This window comes from Dryobates pubescens, chromosome 27, assembly GCF_014839835.1.
Source record: "Dryobates pubescens isolate bDryPub1 chromosome 27, bDryPub1.pri, whole genome shotgun sequence".
Taxonomy (NCBI): Eukaryota; Metazoa; Chordata; class Aves; order Piciformes; family Picidae; genus Dryobates; species Dryobates pubescens.
Window position 1 is genome coordinate 11,400,641 of NC_071638.1, and position 18,099 is coordinate 11,418,739.

At 47.8% G+C, this 18,099-nt stretch overlaps 1 protein-coding gene across 1 annotated transcript; it reads right to left on the reverse strand.

Moving 5' to 3' along the window:
- Positions 1 to 4,533: 4,533 nt before the first annotated feature.
- Positions 4,534 to 16,554, reverse strand: KLHL42 (kelch like family member 42). The gene is made up of 3 exons (XM_009905278.2): positions 15,504 to 16,554; positions 9,083 to 9,276; positions 4,534 to 5,632 (listed from the first exon to the last, which is right to left on the reverse strand). The coding sequence occupies exons 1-3, from the start codon at positions 16,397 to 16,399 to the stop codon at positions 5,181 to 5,183; spliced, it is 1,542 nt and encodes a 513-aa protein (XP_009903580.2). The 5' UTR covers positions 16,400 to 16,554; the 3' UTR covers positions 4,534 to 5,180.
- Positions 16,555 to 18,099: the final 1,545 nt, after the last annotated feature.

Below are 18,099 nucleotides of genomic sequence, written 5' to 3' on the forward strand. Positions count from 1 at the left end.
CTTAGCCTTGGTGAAAGCAACCTTCTTAAATGCTTCTCTGTTCTATGAGGAGGGACCAAGTTCCCACAGTTTTCTCTTTACTCATCCCTCAGGACTTTGGAGACTGTGGTTCCTTTGTCTTGGGATCATCCCCTACCACAGCCATCTTTTGCTGGTCTGTATCAAGTGGAATCAGTCCAGGAGGCAGAGAAGGTGAAGGGTGGATATGTGAGCACTGGGGAATTCAGACACAGCAGGAAAGCAGCACTTTTGAATTTGGATACAGACTTGAGAACATAAAGACTGGGAAACCTGGAAGAACTACAGGCTGTTAGGTAGCCTGGTGAAAAATAAAGGAATAAATAGGCTGGAGACAGCCATCACTTCTGAATAGTTCAAAGTGCTTCCTGGCAAATGGCAGGACAGAAGGCAGCAGAGACCACACTGAGGTAACCAGCTGCCTTCTGTCCTGCCATTTGCCAGGAAGCACTTTGAACAACCCAGGAAGCAGTTACACCAAGAGTACCTCATCACGTGTTCCATGTCTTACAAACATGGCACTACTACACCAGACAAAGCAGGTGTGTCCCCACCAGGCAAACATGCCTACTTAGATGTTAGACACAAGAAAGTGGAGCATCATCTCCAAGCCCACACAGCAAGGCAGAAGCAACATCAGGATAACAGAGGAATTTCCAGCTGATCAAACTGCCAGGCTCCTCGCTCTCTGCTTGCATCACTGTCAGTCAAAAGAAGCTTATTTGTCCTTAGGAATCCCTTTTTCCTCCCGCCACTGAGCAAAGAGAGCACACCACCAAATCACTGACCAACAGCTCCGCTGGCTAAAATCCAGATGTAATTATTAGCCAGTGGTGACTCTCAACCACTTTTCCTCATTCCAAAGGGCAGAAGCTGCCCAACCAGCTCTTTAATGTGAAATATTGCAGTGACATAAAATGCAAAGGACATGAGACACCCATTACAGTGTTTGGGTGTTTCCCTGAGCTATGGGGACCACCCATGTTGCATACTGTAATGAATTTTGTTTTCAAGAAGAAGTATTTCTTTCAGCCTGCAGGAACACCGTCCAGTATTACAGCCTGTTGCTACCACTACATTCAACACCAGCTCTGATTTGAAGTTGGTGTCCTGTTATGTGTCAGTAGATGAGGAACTTGCACCTTGGGGTCTGACTAAATAGTCTGAGCCATTTTTCTCTTCTACATTTGTGCAGGTTCTCCAGATTTTCAAGGTGGTCACTTGATCACTGGAAGCTGAAATCAACACCTAGACAAACCTGGTATGTAAAGGGCTCTTGTGAAAAAGAGTGACCATACTAAAAGATGAGACAGAGCTTTTGGAGTTATGACTGCACTGAAAAGTCAATGGGTTTGAAATTACTTCATTAAACACCATGCTGCAAATCTGCAGGGACAGGAACTCAGGGTTCATTTGCTAGGCCAGGGAATGTTGCACCTCAGATCCCTCCACCCATACGGATCTGAGCTGCCTTAGGGGTGACAGTAAGGTGCTGAATCTGGAACTGGGAAGAAATGAAAGCAAGGGGCATCATGTGTCTGAGAGAAGTTTATCTCCAGAAAACAACACACTGTTTGTATTTATTCTGAAACACTTGTAAGAGAAGAATGATAAGCCAGTCACCTTATTTCTTCATTGCAGAAGAGCCATTGTTTGCTTTGCTTCTGTCAGAACACAGCAGTTGCTCAGTGCATTCCTTAACACACAAACATGGACTTAACTAAGGAAGTTCATGCACACAGATGAATGGCAGGCACTAGTTGGAGGTGAAGCATAGCACACTTAGAAAATCATAGAATGGTCCAGGCTGGAAGGGACCTCCAAAGCTCATTCAGTCTGACCTCCCCACAGTCAGCAGGGACATCCCCAACTAGATCAGGCTGCCCAGGGCCTCGCCCAGCCTCACCTTGAATATCTCCAGGGAAGGAGCCTCAACCACCTCTTTGGGCAACCTGTTCCAGTGTTCCACCACCCTCATGGTGAAGAACTTCTTCCTGATACCCAATCTAAATCTGCCCTTCTGTAGTTTGAAGCCATTGCCCCTCATCTTGTCACCGCAGGCCCTTGCAAACAGTCTCTCTCATAGGCCCCCTTCAGGTACTGGAAGACTGATATTACTTCTCCCCAGAGCCTCCTCTTTTCCAGGCTGAACATCCCCAGCTCCCTCAGCCTATCCTTGTAGCAGAGCTGCTCCAATCCCCTGACCATTTTTGTGGCCCTCCTCTGGACCCTATCAGGTCCACGTCCTTCCTATATTGAGGGCTCCAGACCTGTACACTTCACCAGGCTGCAAAAATTCCACCCAAAAGGTAAATATTGGACATCCAGAATACCTTGCTTCATGTCCACCTGTATCCTAAAAGTTCAAAACCAAATGACCTTACTCTAAACAAGCTTCCTGGGGTTTTCAGTTTGGGTTGTTGTGCATGACCAGAAGCATCACAATGCTGCACCTAAGCACTGAATGTGTGAGCAGTCACTTCCGTTCTGGTGGAATTTTAGTCAGCACTGATTTCATTCAAGACCATAGAAAAGGAGGCAGTCAAAAGGACCTTGAGGGAACCATTGCTGCTGCCTCCTCTGTACAACAGACTCCTGAATTCCAACAAAGAAAAACACCAACTAGGAATTTGTTCCTAGTGAATTAAGGTGAATTAAACCTCTTGTCTTTACACGTGGAGAGAGAGCTGGTGCAGAACCAGCACCTCTGCAACGTGTTCAGCACATGCCTCTGGTTACCTCTTCCTTAAAGGCAGATGCAGTGAAACCTTCCCATGATGACCAAGACCTCCTTTCCTTGCTGCAAGAACACACAGTTCATACCTGGGCAGATGCCTTCAGGAGACACTTAGGAAGCTGCCAGCCAGAAAAAGGGGCATATAACAATAACTATAATTCTCTCAGGCAATAGGCAGGAACTGGGGGAAGGTCCCAGACAATTCCTGAGTTCCCATAAAGGAGTATCCATCTTACAGTGCTTTTTGTGGAGACTGACCACGTTGTGTGGCAGACCTCAGGGAATCTCAACCAAGCTCCTGGTACACAAGACAGAGATAACACTCACATACCTTTGCTTTGGGTGCTGCTGGCAGAAAGCCCTTCACACAAGTCTGCCCTGCCACTCCAAACCATGGATGTCCTGGGTGACTGTGGCCAAGCAGGATGTGCCTGGTGGAGAATCACCACTGCATGTGCTCATGCCCGTGTTCCTGACCTGCAGCTTGCTGCCAGCTGTAATTTCACCTTTGACACTCAGCACTGCAGAAAACAAGGTAATTAGAGCTTAACACCTTTCTGAAGGTGACCAGCCCTCTCCATTTGAACTTGGAGCCTTTTCACCTCTGCCTTAATGGTGCCAGTAAAGGTTGCCAACAGCCATTAAAGTAGCATCTGGCATCCAACTGTCCTGGGGTGCTCCAACCCCCCCCTTCCCCCACCTCCATCAGCGGAGGTTTGAATGGGGGAAGAGAAAGGCGTGAAACTGCCTTCCCCTCCTCCTCGGGCTTGAGCGGGAAAGGCAAACTGGGCGCCCAAGCTTCCCGCCGGGAGCTGAAGCCCCTCACCTGTGGGGGAAGCCCGCGCTGCGATTCGGAGCTGCGATTGGCTGGGCGCTTCCCGCCCAGTATATACTGGCACTGAACGCACTGTCGAGGGGAATCTTGAGCGCGGCGACCAGAAAGTGGTCTCTGGGTCATTTGGGGCTCATTTTCGGACTCGCTGTGCTCTCGCTCTAGATTTGGTTTCCTGGGATTCGTGCTACATCCGCGGGAGATCAGCACCCGGGCCTGGCTCCTCCACGGCCCTGCCTCCCCTGGGGTCCTGCTCGCTGCCCCGCGCTGGAGCGACCCTGCCTGCCGTAGAACTGCGGCTGTTGGGGGAAACACGCCGGCACCGCGGCTCCTCTGGCGTTGCTCAGACAGTGCTGCTACACGAGTTTTGCCTCGTGGGAGCTGTGTCTAAGGACACTTTAACTTTGGCGGGCCCCTTTTCCTTTGGATTTATGTCGGGTGATCCACAAATTGGATTATAAACCTGCAGTTCTGGAGCCCGCCCCCGAGGAGAGACCCTAGGGACCATCTCCAAATTCCTGCTGCGCGCTGTGAGTAAAATCCGACCCATCGGCTTTCCCTGGGGGCCTGGCTCGCCTCTGATTTTATAAGGGGATAAAGCTACTTTCTGAATTCCCTAAATTGTACTAAAGTTGCCCCTCAGCATCCCGGTAGAATTCGTGACCAAACAGAGAATTAAGCAGGCTGGACAAATCCTTCAAGATCACCAAGTCCAACCTATCACCCAACACCATCTGATCAACTAAACCATGGCACTAAGTGCTTCATCCAGTCTCTTCTTAAACACCTCCAGGGATGATGACTCCACCACCTCCCTGGGCAGCCCATCCCAATGGCAAATCTCTCGTTCTGTGAATAGAACCTGTAAATAAAATTTCACCGGTTTTGTACATCATTTTGGGCCGGGGTTTGGGGGAATATAAATATAACCCTGTAATTCCCACCTCGTGAATTTAATCCCAATCAAAACACACACCAGCAACCATAAGCCTCTAGGCAACTCCTCCCAGCCCCTGGCAGAGCATTTCATTAGAACTAACTCAGGGTGAGCCCCTGTTTGTTGATGGTGCCCTCTCACTTGATACCAGAGAAGAGATACAAATGTGACACAATTTTAAACAGTGTGCATTTGACAGGACGCAGTTGGAGTAAAATTTGTATTTTAAAAAGAAGCCTTCCTTTTGTGACTTTTAGTCTACTACTTCTTTACTTTATTGCATTATTTCCCCTTCTCCCATGCACCCTTCTCGCTCATCTCCTACACTGTTAAGATGAAGAGCAATACTAGACTGACCAGTTTTGCCTTTGGAATCCCTTTATCAGTTACCAACAGAGTAGCTCTGTGCTTAAATTGCAAATAATCCTTGGGGAAATCTGAATCCAAACCAGGAACCCTTTTTAACTGCCATCTCAGAATTGTTTCTGGAAGCATTTCTCTTAGTACTGAGTGTTGCAACTTCTCCACAGAACAGCAGCAGTGCTGTAAGCCTATGCTCTGCACATACTTTACATCCTGAACATGGAACAGCGCAAGGGGAAGCAATGTTTTTCCCTAAGAGTAATTAATGAGCTGCAAGGAGGAACTGGCTGGCCTTACACATGGGGCACATCAGGCAAGTACATAGAGCAGATCAGCATGTTCTGTCCAAAGGCTGGGAAGCGCCTCAGCGACTCCCAGCTGTCTGTAAAGATATTGTACTTGAGGAAAACACAGTGCTCCATGCTGGTGGACGGAGTGATATCCCTGCTGAGGATATAGACTCCATCGTTGTGCAGAGTGCACGTCAAGTTCAGGCCTGATTTGGAGGTGTTCTCTTTGAGGTAGAGCCATTCTTTGGTAGCAGTGTTGTAAGACTGCACAGTTAAGGTGTCCTCGCTCCGGCTGGACTTCTGGTTTGGTCCAAGCTCATGGATGCAGCCCCCCACCAGGTAAATGGTTTCCTCAACAGACAGCATCTGCTGCTTGCGAACGTGCACGTCGCAAAGTTCAAAGGTGGTCCAGGAATCAGAGGTGGGGCAGTACTGCAAAATGTTCATGTTCCTATCTGAAACACAGGAGAAACCATTGCAAATGAATCAGAAAGTAAAGAAATAAGAAAATAAGTATGTAAATCAGAAAATAAACAACCAAATGAGCAAGCTTCCTCCTATCTCTAACCAGCCATTATTGCTGACTGCTGATGTAGTATTACAGTGCAAAAGCACAGAAGACCAGGGAAGAAATATTGATCATAGAGAACTTCAGGTCTTTGACCTTCATGATAAGGTCGGAATGCTCTGCTCCTTTGCAGAGGGAAAAATGAAGCCACTTCTGGTACATTACATGATGGAAGTGGTCTGGGGATGTGGATTTCAGCAGAACAATCCCTGCTTTTGATCTTATGGTTTTCATTTTTGTCTCCAATTGCACTAAGAATTTTTCTTCAAAGAATTATTCTGCTCTCCAATGGTGATCCCAAATGACTCAAAGTATCATGAAGACAGTGTGCTTCCTTAATGGCTGTGAAGCGATGGTGTGTCACCCAGGCTTAACTTGGGTCCTTGGCATTTCCTTCCATATAAACCAAGAGTTTTAGGGAATAAAATGGATGAAGATAGTTACATTTCAGGAAGTGGCATGGATGAGCTAAGGATGCATATTCAGGACCTTATAAAGAGAGAGATCTAAGCTTAAATCCAAACTCAAGTGACAAGCTGCAACAGGTTTGCAGACTCCAGCCTGGTCTGTTAATAAAATCTACTCCCTGTTCTAAGTCTGTGCTGCATGATGATATCCAGATGAGTTTCCACGTGGAAGAGCAGAAGGTGACATACTGACATGTTTTCTAAGGGCACAGCTATAAATAGCCATAAATATAACTGCATTGTCATGAACAAAACACCCCAGCAGTGTGACCAGAGAGTGCGTCTGCTTGCACTCTGGTGGTGTTCAGTCATAGTTTATTACTTCACACTGTCTTCTGGAACACCTAATCCACTTCAAACCAAGGCAAAAGAGCATGAAGATGTCATGACAGTGCTCTATGAAATTGCTGATCAGAAGACTGCAGAGACAATTCATGGTTCTCTGACTCTTTGGGTGGAGGGAAAGTACAACGAAGTTTCTAGGTCTACCTCTAGCAGTAATCTTCCCAGGTGGAAAGTGCTATGAAAACAGTCTCCAATGGGATGGCCCTCATTTACTCACTCCAGAGCCTGAGTCTCTTACATCCACTGAAACAACAACAAACCCCACAATACTCCACATGAACGGCACAGTGCCTGGCATTGAGTTGCTATTAGGATGGCGGTTCACGAGTGAGAACTGAGACGTGGCAGCAGGGCCTTTATTCAAGAGGTGCCAACATAATTTACAGTGGGAAATCCAGATCCTATCATCATTAGGGAAGGGCAGTCTGAGGAGAAAGCTCTATGCAGATTGAAAAAACCCACATCCCACAAAGCCTACCCAGACTGAGGCACATGCAGAACTCCTAAAAGCAGAACAAGCAAGAACAGGCGTTCACAACTTCAGTGCTGCATGTGATGTACTTCTGCAGTGAAGGCAGTGAAACAGCAGGTGAAGCTCAGCACCGTGCAGAGTCAGCCCTCAATGCTCTCCCAACATTTATACAACTTGGCAGGTCAATCACCTGTGTAATTCTGGTTCTGCAGTCACACAGACACCGACTGCAGATCCTTGTTTAGGAAAAGATCTTTATTTCTGTCAAGTGCAGGCCTTGCATTTAAACATATTTAGGGCTCATCTACTGCTCACAACTTAACATTTTCACTTTCCTGTTTCAACTTAAAATGGCTTTAAGGAAAAGACAGAGGCCTGAAGGTCAGTGGCAATCCCCTGAGGTGTGGAAGACAGCAAGTAACTCGCTGACTATCTTCCTTCATTCAAAAGCACAGGTAGTAATTACTGAGTAAGAAGCTTGACACAGGGGAGCAATCCTGACAGCACGCTTTGTTGGGAATTTTAATGGGAAAGGATCTGCATGAGCAACATCCTGGTCTTTATTCATGGTGCTAGGAGCAGGCAGCCTGAAGGAAGAACAGCACAAGCACTAGAACAGCAACATGCAAAGTGCAGGGGTGTAGGAGAAGAGCTGGGACTCCCATCCTCTCAGAGCGCTGGTAACCAAATCAGGGCTTTTGCTTCTTACCTCTTCTGTCTCTTTCCCTAGACAAAAATATGGTCTCTAGACTCCTATTACTCTGTTCCAGCTCCCTCTCCTTGCTCTCTGCTCTTGTCCCAGAGGATGTTTCCCCTTGGGTCTGACTTTTCATCACAGCAAACATTGCATTCCGGACATCTTTCAGTCCTAATGCCAGCTACCAATAAGTCCTTTAGTGGGAACGATCAGAGGACTGGAACTGTGAAGCACACCAGAGCACACCCCTACCTATGGCCACAGGCTCACTAGTATCTTAAGCCATCAGGTTCTGGGTCAGAAGGGCCCAGACAAAAATGCTCTTGAAGGTTGACATTGCCACAGGAGCTGTGAAGAGTAAAAGGGTGCCTTTCATAAACCTTATAATAGCAAAATCTGCTCAGAGCCCTGAAGGACAGCTTGTTCTAATGGCAGTTTAGCTTTGCATGCAGCACTCTGTAAAAGCCAAACTCTATTTTTATTCTCCAGTTGGAAAACAAAAATGAAAACAACTGTGGGCAAATGCAGTGGGCAAAGGCCTAGAGACAGGAATTTAAGCTTAGGAAATCCTAGTAAATACTGAACATTTGACATCAGAGTGAAAAACAAACCCAACTTCTAAAACTCTGAGCAAATGGTATTCCTCCCAAAGAAAGACAGTGTGTGCTTAGGAAATGAACAAATGGGAGCTCCTTGCCTTTATGTAGGGCAAAAGCATGCCACTTAAAAAGTCATTGGCAGCAGGGAATGCAACGTCAAATGTTCCCCTGGGTACAGTATCTTCAGAAAATGCTACAGAAAGGAAGTAAAAATGTTGACTCTTGCTTAAGCTTTTGATTAATTATTCCATGAAGTTATTTCAGCACTGAGAAATCTCACCTATAGCTTGAATTTGCCTGTGAAACACTGGAATGCTCCAGTGAAAGGACCATCACATCTATTGATACATGACAAACACTAAGCCAGGCAGGGATTTTCTTCATGTTCTTCCTTCTGACAGTCTAAGATGGACATTCAAAAACTAAACTCAGTGTATCTGTGGAGCCTTCTCTTTCTACTGTGTGATCAAAATCTAAAACCACCACAGGCCAGGCTGGATGCTTGTGCCCTTCAGAATAACAGAACCCTAGGCCCTGCCAAACCCACAAATTACCCCTGTGACTGAGCTCATTTTTTTTTGTTTCACTTGGTAATTATTTTCTCCCAGTGTCTGGGTTTTTTTTCCCTGCATGTTTTAATAAGTATTATGCAGCTTTCTACATGAGTTCAAAAGATTTCCTGAAGAAGAGGAAGAAAAGGACGCAGGCCTGCAAGCAACCAGCTATCAAAGCCCAAGAGCGACAAGCAGGCTTCTACCTCGTGTGGTGTATCCTCCAATCACGTAGATCTTGCCCTTGCATTCGCAAGCTGAGAACTCTGCCAGAGGGTTTGGCAGGGATGCTACAAAATTCCACCAGTCGTTTTCTGGGTTATAGCACTCCACGTTGGAGAGGGACTGCCCACCGATGGCATAGAGCTTTCCATTGACAGCCAGGAGCTTGAAATTGGACCTGAAAGAAAAGGCTGCAGCGTTCAAATGGGTTGCATAGGCATAAACATACCAGGAAGAAAGTGCTTCCTACCTAGGCTCAAACATACTCATGGAACCACAGAATGATTTGGCTTGGAAGGGACCTCCAAAGCTCATCCAGTCCAAGCCCCCTGCAGTCAGCAGGGAAATCCTCCACTAGAGCAGGCTGCTCAGAGTCTTGTCCAGCCTGACCTTGAAGATCTCCAGGGATGGGGCCTCAAACTGCCTCCCTGGGCAACCTGTGGCAGTGTTCCACCACCTTCATGCTGAAGAACTTGTTCCTCACATCCAATCTAAATCTGCTCTTCTCTCATTTCAAACCTTTGCCCCGCATCCTGTCACTGCAGGCCTTTGCAAACAGTCCCTCTGCAGCCTTCTTGTAGCCCCCTTCAGGTACTGGCAGGCTGCTCTTAGGTCTGCCTGGAGCCGTCTCTTCAGCACTCACAACTTGCCCCATCACTTCATTCATACACTGTGTCCTGTGAGCTCCTCTGTGTGAGGGCGGTGAACAGGGACATTCTGGATGTAAATGATGTTGATGCTGACATTGATGATTACTGTATTCTGGATTTTAAACTGGCCTACTTTGAGCCCTGATGTTTAGTTCACTCATGTTCAGCAGATGCCTCATTTTCACTCGGCTTTTAGTAAAGCAAAATGTACTATATATATACACAGTGAAGGATCCTCTGGAAGTTAAAACTGCAGAAATGTCAAACAAGCCTTGATGAATGCCCATGACTGTGCACTTGGCTTCACATCCAATCTAGAGCCACTTTAATAACCTCAATAACCAGAAACTTAAAGCTGTGCACATTGAACTGCATTCTGCAAAAGAAAGAAGAGAGAATCTTCTGTGCCCTGCTAAATACACCCTTGGTCCCCCTAGAGCAAGAGATCTCTGTCAAATGAAGTGGCACCCAGAACTGAGTAGAAGGCAGAGCAGTAATGCCTTGTGGCTCTGCTTCTTATTCTGCTCCACTCTGCTGTCGCACTCCATGTATGGCAAAGGACAGTTTTCCAATTGCTGCAGGGCAAGAAGCCTTCAGCCTTACATTTTTAAGAGCATACAGGCAGAAACAAATGGCCTGTGACTACTGAAGGTGCAAGCCTGGAGGAAGAAACTGGAGGACCTGAAGATGGAGGGCTTGGCTGCTCATCTATTCCTGCCAGCCATGAAAGGTGGACCAACAAAAGCTGAGCTCTTCCTCTCTTCAGAAACAGTTCCCTTAGCTAGAAAGGTTCCTTCTCTGCTGCTGAATCAAACTGATTCTACCATCCCAACTAACTGGCTATGTGAAAATCACTGGAGTGCTGCAACCCATCATAAAGTCTGTAAAACTGGAGTGGGGCTTTGGACCTAGATTGGCCTACTGAGCAGCAAATGGAATGAACCCAAGATTCAAAACTTACCACTAAGTAAGGTTTGACTTGACAAAAAGAATCCTGCCTAGCAGCAGCCTGCCCTGCAATTTCTTTTGATTAAATATATTTGGGGAAATAATTTGTTTCCAGACAGAATAATTTTAGCTTTGTCAGCCCAATGCAGCTTTAGAAACTAACATCCTTCTTTGAAGGAGTTAACTGCTTCTTATTAGCTTTATTTCCTGATATTTATGATTAGGTCACCTGGATCATCTCTTCTTTACAGTAATTATAGTTTCCACCTCAGAGAATACAGAGCAGCATAATGGGTATGAAATGAAAATCATTATTTGCAGAACATTCTGCTTTTCAGAGCAATTTACCTGTGCTAAAGGTTATGGTGGGAAAAAACACCCAAAAACCACTGACTAACACACAGACAAAAAACACAGAACAGAAATGCATTTTCCAAATAGTCTTTTAAAACCTAAAGTATGTTACAAAGTCTTTATATCTGTGGCTATGAAAGGAGATGGTGCAGGAGTTTTGGCCAACAAACTCTATTCACACATTGACAGCGTATCCTAGAATGGCTCAGGTTGGAAGGGACCTCAGAGCTCATCTCCTCCAACCTCCCCACCATGGGCAGGGACACCTCTCAGCTAGACTCAGCTGCTCAAGGCCTCATCCAACCTGGCCTTCAACACCCCCAGGCAGAAGGCAGCCACAGCCTCCCTGGGCTCCCTGACTCACTCCAACTCCTCTGGGGATACCAGAACTGGAGGCAATATTGGAGGTGGGGTCTCAGCAGAGACTGTAAGATTCATTTGACTCAAAAGTAGCTGCAAGCATCCAGCAGCACACTTTGTATGGAACTTTGGACAATGGCTCAATAGATGATGAAAAACTTCTGCCATTTGTCTTTCAATGCCAGTAACAGCAGGTGTTTGGATGAGAAGTGAGCATGAGGAAATACTTAGTGGATTTTTTACACTCCTTTAATGAACATTAAAAAAGTGTAAAATTCACTAAATATTTCCTAATGTGTTGGAGCAGCTGGAAACAAGGAAAGCAAACAATGAGCAGGCAGCCAGCTCTCCACAACTAACTATTCCATGGATTACAGCTTGGAAACAAGAGAGCTGAACAGTCAGTCCATCAGATTAATGCCATATAATTCCACTCACACCAGTGAGTTAGCTACACTAAGGGATCAAAAGTACTCTCTAAGAGTCAGGCCCAGGCCCTTCTTGTTGGGCCAAAGCCAGCTATGAGCTGCCTTCTGATGTCCCCTGTTTCCTCTCAAAGGAACCCCAGGAACACAAGGCAAGTGTGAGCTGCAGGGTCTGACCATAGTTCAAACCACTTTTTTCATTCAATGAAGACAAGCTCAGAGCTCTTCATGCACGCAGGAAGAAAAATGTTGGGCAGAACTGCAAAGGAGCTTGGGGTCAGAGTGCAGAGATGTCTGAATACAGGACAGTGGTAAGCAGCTTGAATAAACCCCACCTATTTCTGGGCTGCATCAACATACAGAGAGGTATCTATAAAGGAGATTGTTGTGAAAGTGGCTATAGAGAGAACAGCAAGGGTCCTTCTGCTTCACTGACAAAATCCATTTAGCACACAACAAAAGTTAGCACAGAACTTAAGAGAGGACTTCCTGATAGGGCAGGGAGACGCTGGAACAGGTTGCCTGGGGAGGCTGTGGATGTCCCCTCTCTGAATGTGTTGAAGGCCAGGCTGGGTGAGGCCTTGAGCAACCTGGTCTAGTGGGAGGTGTTCCTATCCATGGCAGGGGGTAGAACTAGATGATCTTTAATGTCCCTTCCAACCCAATCCATTCCATTAATCTGTGAATCAGAGAGTTGGCTAAACATGGGAACGAGGTACCTGGAGGAAGAAAATTGGAATCCACATTGCTGGAGGTTTCAATACCAAGTCAGAAATGCATTTGCAAAGCAAGCTTAGTCCTCCTGTAGAATAGGAGGCCTGGACTAACTAGCCTGTGCTTCCATCCTGCCAAATGACCAGCTTCCACCTTAATGTTTCTCATCAATCAGACAGCTTCTTTATTCTAAAGCATGTACAGCAGATACAAAGGCTCAGGACAGCAAAGCTATGAAGGCAATTCTGAAGCATTTTACATTTTTTACATGAGCCACTTCTCTCACATTTGTGACATGAGTCTGCACCCAGCCTTTAGTTTGGGAAGCATGTGATAAATCTGTAACAATAATGTGGAGTTAAACATTTCTGGAAATTCTATTTTCCCCTAACAAATAGGAATTTTAAGTGGAAAAAACCCCCACATTTAAAAATGTGGAAAAAAGAATGTCTCATAAACCACCACTGCTCCTCGGGAGCATTCCCTCCTATATTCATCTAAGAGTCCTAAGAATGGCACAGATTGCTCACAAAAACCATCCTGCATGTGTAGAATCCCAGCCAGGGGCTTACAAGGCTCTTCCAAGCCTGGAAGATTTACCTGCAACGAGTAGGAAGGTTCTGAAGGAAAAGGAAAGCAGAATACACAGCTGCAACTTGAGCAGCAGAAATCCTGTGAGGATATTATTTTTAAATAGCAAACTTCAGCTGACAGCACCACAGAATCCTACAATGGCTCAGGCTGGAAAGGACCTCAGAGCTCATCTCCTCCAACCTCCCTACCACGGGCAGGGACACCTCTCAACTACACTCAGCTGCTCAAGGCCTCATCCAGCCTGGCCTTCAACACCCCCAGGCAGGAGGCAGCCACAGCCTCCCTGTGCAGCCTATTCCAAAGTCTCACCACCCTCACACTGAAGAACTTCTTCCTCAAATCCAGTCTGATTGAAAGATAAGTATGGATAAGTATTCAGGGGCCTTACTTGAACAGTCCCTAACGTGCTTTTTACCTTCTAGTCCCCAAAGACCACAGGTGGTCTTGGGCAGCTCTTAGAGAAAGTTTCTCCCATGAACACACTATTCCAAGAACAGCAATATCTTTATTCTAAAGAAATCTGTTATGGACTGCTTGTGACCAGCACTAGATTTGACCCTCAGATAATGACAGATTCTGGGCTCAGTCACAGGGCTCCTATGTGAGCTTGAGCAAATTATTTTATCTTCCCCCTGTATGCCTAAATAGGGAGCAACAGTTTCTCAGCTGATGTGGACATCACACAAGTATTAGAGACAGCAGTCACCTATGGTGGAGAGATCTGAAGATACAGTAGTAAGATCTTTACATCTAGAAAGTTAACACCTGTAACAGAGACCACAATGACTGCTGAGTGTCCAGCACACATCTGATGGCTTTTGCCTTCTACTTAGAAGTAAAGTGGGTTGGCTTCATCCATGTGTGTGCAGAGCATCTCAGCATTCTGCATTCTGAGAATGATCAGAGGGTTTCCTTCTGTGAGGAAGGGCTGAGAGGGCTGAGGTTGTACAGCCTGGAGAAGAGAAAGCTCCAGACAGACCTTCTGGCAGCCTTTCAGTGCATAAAGGGGGAGTGTATGAAAGATGGGGACAGCCATTTCAGCAGAGCATGTTGCCACAGCACAAGGGGTAATGGTTTTAAACTAAATGAGGGTCGGTGTGAACTAGATAGAAGGAAGACTTTTTTTTTACAGTGAGGATGGTGAAACACTGGCGTAGGTTGCCCAGAGAGGTGGTAGAAGTCCCATCACTGGAAACACAATGTTCTGATCTAGTTAAAGGTGTTCCTGCTCATTGCAGGGTGGGATGGACTAGATGGACTAGATGACCATTAGAAGTCCCTTTCAACCCAAAGCATTCTATGATTCTGTGACTGAACAGGAAGCAGAACCCTCCCTCAAGGTGTGCATGAAATTCCCCCCTGGGATGCTATTCTATCAGCTGACAGAGATTCACCAGCAGACAGTGACACGACTGTAATTCTGGAGCAGCATGCTGGCCAACCACCCTGCTTACTTTACTGCTGCATAACAAACTCAAAATACAATGCAGAGCTCTAACTGCAGCACATCTGTGCAGCAGGCAGGCACCAGTGCTGCTCGTGATCAACGCAAAAGCCCTGATGCTAAAAATCTCCCTGGTTTTGACTCCTATGGCACAGGCCTGCACTCTGGCCACAAAATGCCAAGCAAGCCATCAGGGAGCTGAAATGTGATGTTCAGAAAAAAACACCACCACCAAAACTTCAGAGTTGAGACTCTGTGAAGAGGTGTCAGCAGAGTTCCCACCAAAAAAACCCAACCAAAAACCACCATACAGACTTGCCTTGATTATCAGTCAGGGAAAGCCACAGTCACTTGCCACAGCTACCTTGCAGTCTAGGGGCAGGCACAAGTCAAGATTCTTTCTGGCTTGCAGTAACTACCATGAAATGTATGAATAGAAACTGTTCAAAAATAACAGAGACTGTTCAAAAATATCCATTCCCATACTACTGTTCTGCAGTAAATGGCCAATGTGAAATTCCATGCTAAAAAAAGGTACCTTGCTGCCACCTACATCTTGTCCCACAGCTGAGGCCTTAACCAGGGGCATTTAGGAAACCAAAAGCCACCCCTCTCACCCTTCCCTTTCCATGGCAGGCCTGGGCCATGCAGAACAGGCCCCTGTGCATGGGCGAAGCTGTGCTGTAGCAGGATGCCTGCTGCTGGCAAAGATGCACTTTGCTAGGCCAGTCCTGTGGCATCCTGCCCAGCCATCCCCAAGCACCCCAGCCCTTCCCACCACACCATGCAGGAGACACTGATGAAGCAGGTCTGAATCACTCCTGGTAGCACCGAGTCCAGGCAACAGCAGGTGACTCAAGGGAGTCTGTTTGGACACCACCAGGGACACGGGTGTGTATCAGGGAGCAAGGGTTACCTCTTCTGGTTCATAGAAGCCAGCTGACTCCACTCATTTAGGCAAGGATTGTAACAGTGGGCAGCTGAAATCTCCTGGCTGGTGATCCTGTAGCCTCCAACGATGAAAAGGTAGTTGTCCAGTATCGCTGACCCATAGCCTCTGACGTTGACCAGATCAGGAGGCAGGTTGTTGGCCAGGGGCAGCCACCGCTCGGCTTCCTCATCATACCTCAGCATAGACCAGGGGGCTTCCACCTGAGGGTGACAGCCCCGAAGCAGGCCCAGGGAGGAGGCACTCTTGAAGTCCCCGATGGCCACAAGAGTGGCGGTGCCCCTCATCCGCATCTCCTTCAAGTGCTGCTGGAGAGCCTGGGGCAGAAGCAGATGCGGCCGGGCATCGGGCCTCCGCAGCACCTGGTGGTAATGGGTAGCCATGAACTCCAGACAGGCGTCGTGCAAGTCCTGCAGCCCGTAGACCTGAGCCAGGCGGTGCAGCTCGAAGCAGTTGCCCAGCCTCACCTGGGAGAGGAGCAAACGAAGCAGCGGCGTGACCTGTAGGTAGGAAGCAGCTTCCACCAGCTCCTCCAGCAACGGGGGGTCCTCATCGCTCCCCTCCTCCTGCTCCAGCCTGGCCAGGCAGGAGGTGTTGATGAAGTCCAGCACCAGCTCCAGCCCCAGAGCGCTCAGGCCCCCCCGCAGCAGCTGCTCCTCTTGACCCTGCCCTGCTTCCCGCATGCCCGAGCGGTAGAGGGCTCGGAAATAGTCGCTCTGCTCGATCAGCTTCCTCTTGCATACCGGGTAGCACTTGTCCCCCAGCCGGATCTGCACCACCTCCTCTCCTGCGCCAGCCTCATCCCCTTCTTCCCCTTCCCCCGCCTCTTCCTCCCGTCGCCGCCGCCGCTCCGCCAGGGACATAGCTCACCCCCTCCCCAAGCTGCGCCCCTCAGCCCGGCCGCTGCCGGCCGCCGGCAGACTCCTCCTCCACGGCGGTCGCGGCCCGGCTGGGCTAGGCTGGGCGGAGCGGCACCGCGCTGGGCCGGGCCGCGCTGTGCGGGGCGGGCAGGGAGGTGGGGCAGGCGCTCCGGCAGGCTCGCCGGCTCTGTCCCTGCAAGGAGACGAGACGGGGAAGGGAGGGCAAAACAAAACAAAACAAAACAAAAGACGGATGAGGGGAAAGAAAGAAAAGCCCTAAAAAGGCAATGCTGAGCGCTCGGGCGGCAGCCGGGCGTCTCCGCGCTGCCCGCCGCGGCCATCCGCGCCGAACGGCCCTTCGGGGCACCCCTGCCCACCCGCGCTCAGTGCCGGAGAGGGAAGGGGTCAAGGGACACGATCGGGAAGCCCACGCTGGGTTCGCTGGCAGGCAAGACGTTGGAACCCTTCCGCTGTCTGGGCCGGCACCGGCAGCGCTCCCCTCCTGCCGTCGATCTGCGTGTGCTGCCCTGGAGAGGGGAAATGCGCTCGAACCGGACCCGCAGGGGAGATCGAGATGGTCTGAGCACATAGCCAGGGAGGAGGAGGGAGTGATGCCATCGTCCTGATGCCGCCGTATCTTGACACACACAAAAATAATCCAAATGGGTCACCTTGCAGCACCTCCAGCACAACTGTACAGCAAATACGTAACCCTGCTGTGATCTTCCTGACTCCTCCTGCACCAGGCCCTCCCTGCCTCAGCTCATGGTTTTGACATACAAAGGTACTATAACCTGTTCTGCTACTCTTAGCTCTTAGATTTAAACTAAGTCCCTGGATTAGGATATCTCTGTTAGTCGTGGGAGGGATCTACATAGCAGGGCCCCGAGTTTAACATGCACAAGGAAAGAGCAAGTCAACTGAGCACCTTAGGCAGGAATAAAGAGACTGTTCTCTTTGCCTTGAAATGTAATGGCAGTCCTTTCTCAAAGAAAACCCCAAACCAACCAACCAACCAAAAAACCAAACCAAAACCCAAACAAAAACAAACCCCACAAACCACCAAACAAAAAAAAACCCAAAACATCATTAGAATTAGCAAAACCCAACCAAACAAAACACTGCTGAAACAGATGTGGAAGTCTGCCATCCTGTGTGTTGCTAAATGAGGATTTTTACTTAACATCAAGACTTTAAAATGTTAAACCCCCAAACTTCATAAAGATCTTTCCTCCCCTTTATGTTAAGCTGACTGTAGAAAAGCTTAGCCTTTAACAGCAATGGGACTCATCTCCAAATATGGTAGATTCCTCAGTTTTCAGACAACTTCCTGTTCCCCCTCTTCAGAATGGATAATTGCCTCCAGTTACTAAAACTTTGCAGGGTTGGTTGCTTTTTAGCATTTTTTTTTTTCTGTGAAATGATCCTCTCTCACTGGGCTGGGTGATCTTCAGCTTCTTGTCTTCAGCCCATAGAAATGACACAAATGTCAGCCTCAGGGTCAGAGGTGCTCTTTTCTGCTGGGTTTTATAAAAGCATTTGTTGAGGTGAGGAGGATTTCTCTGCATTTTTGTTTTCTACCTCGTTTCAAAGCGTTTTCAGCATGTTGCTTTTGAGAGGCCCATTTCATGTTCTGAAGTTCTTTCATACAGGATTTCAATCAGTTCCAAAGAGCAGCCTCCAGCAGCCCCAGTCCCTATGGG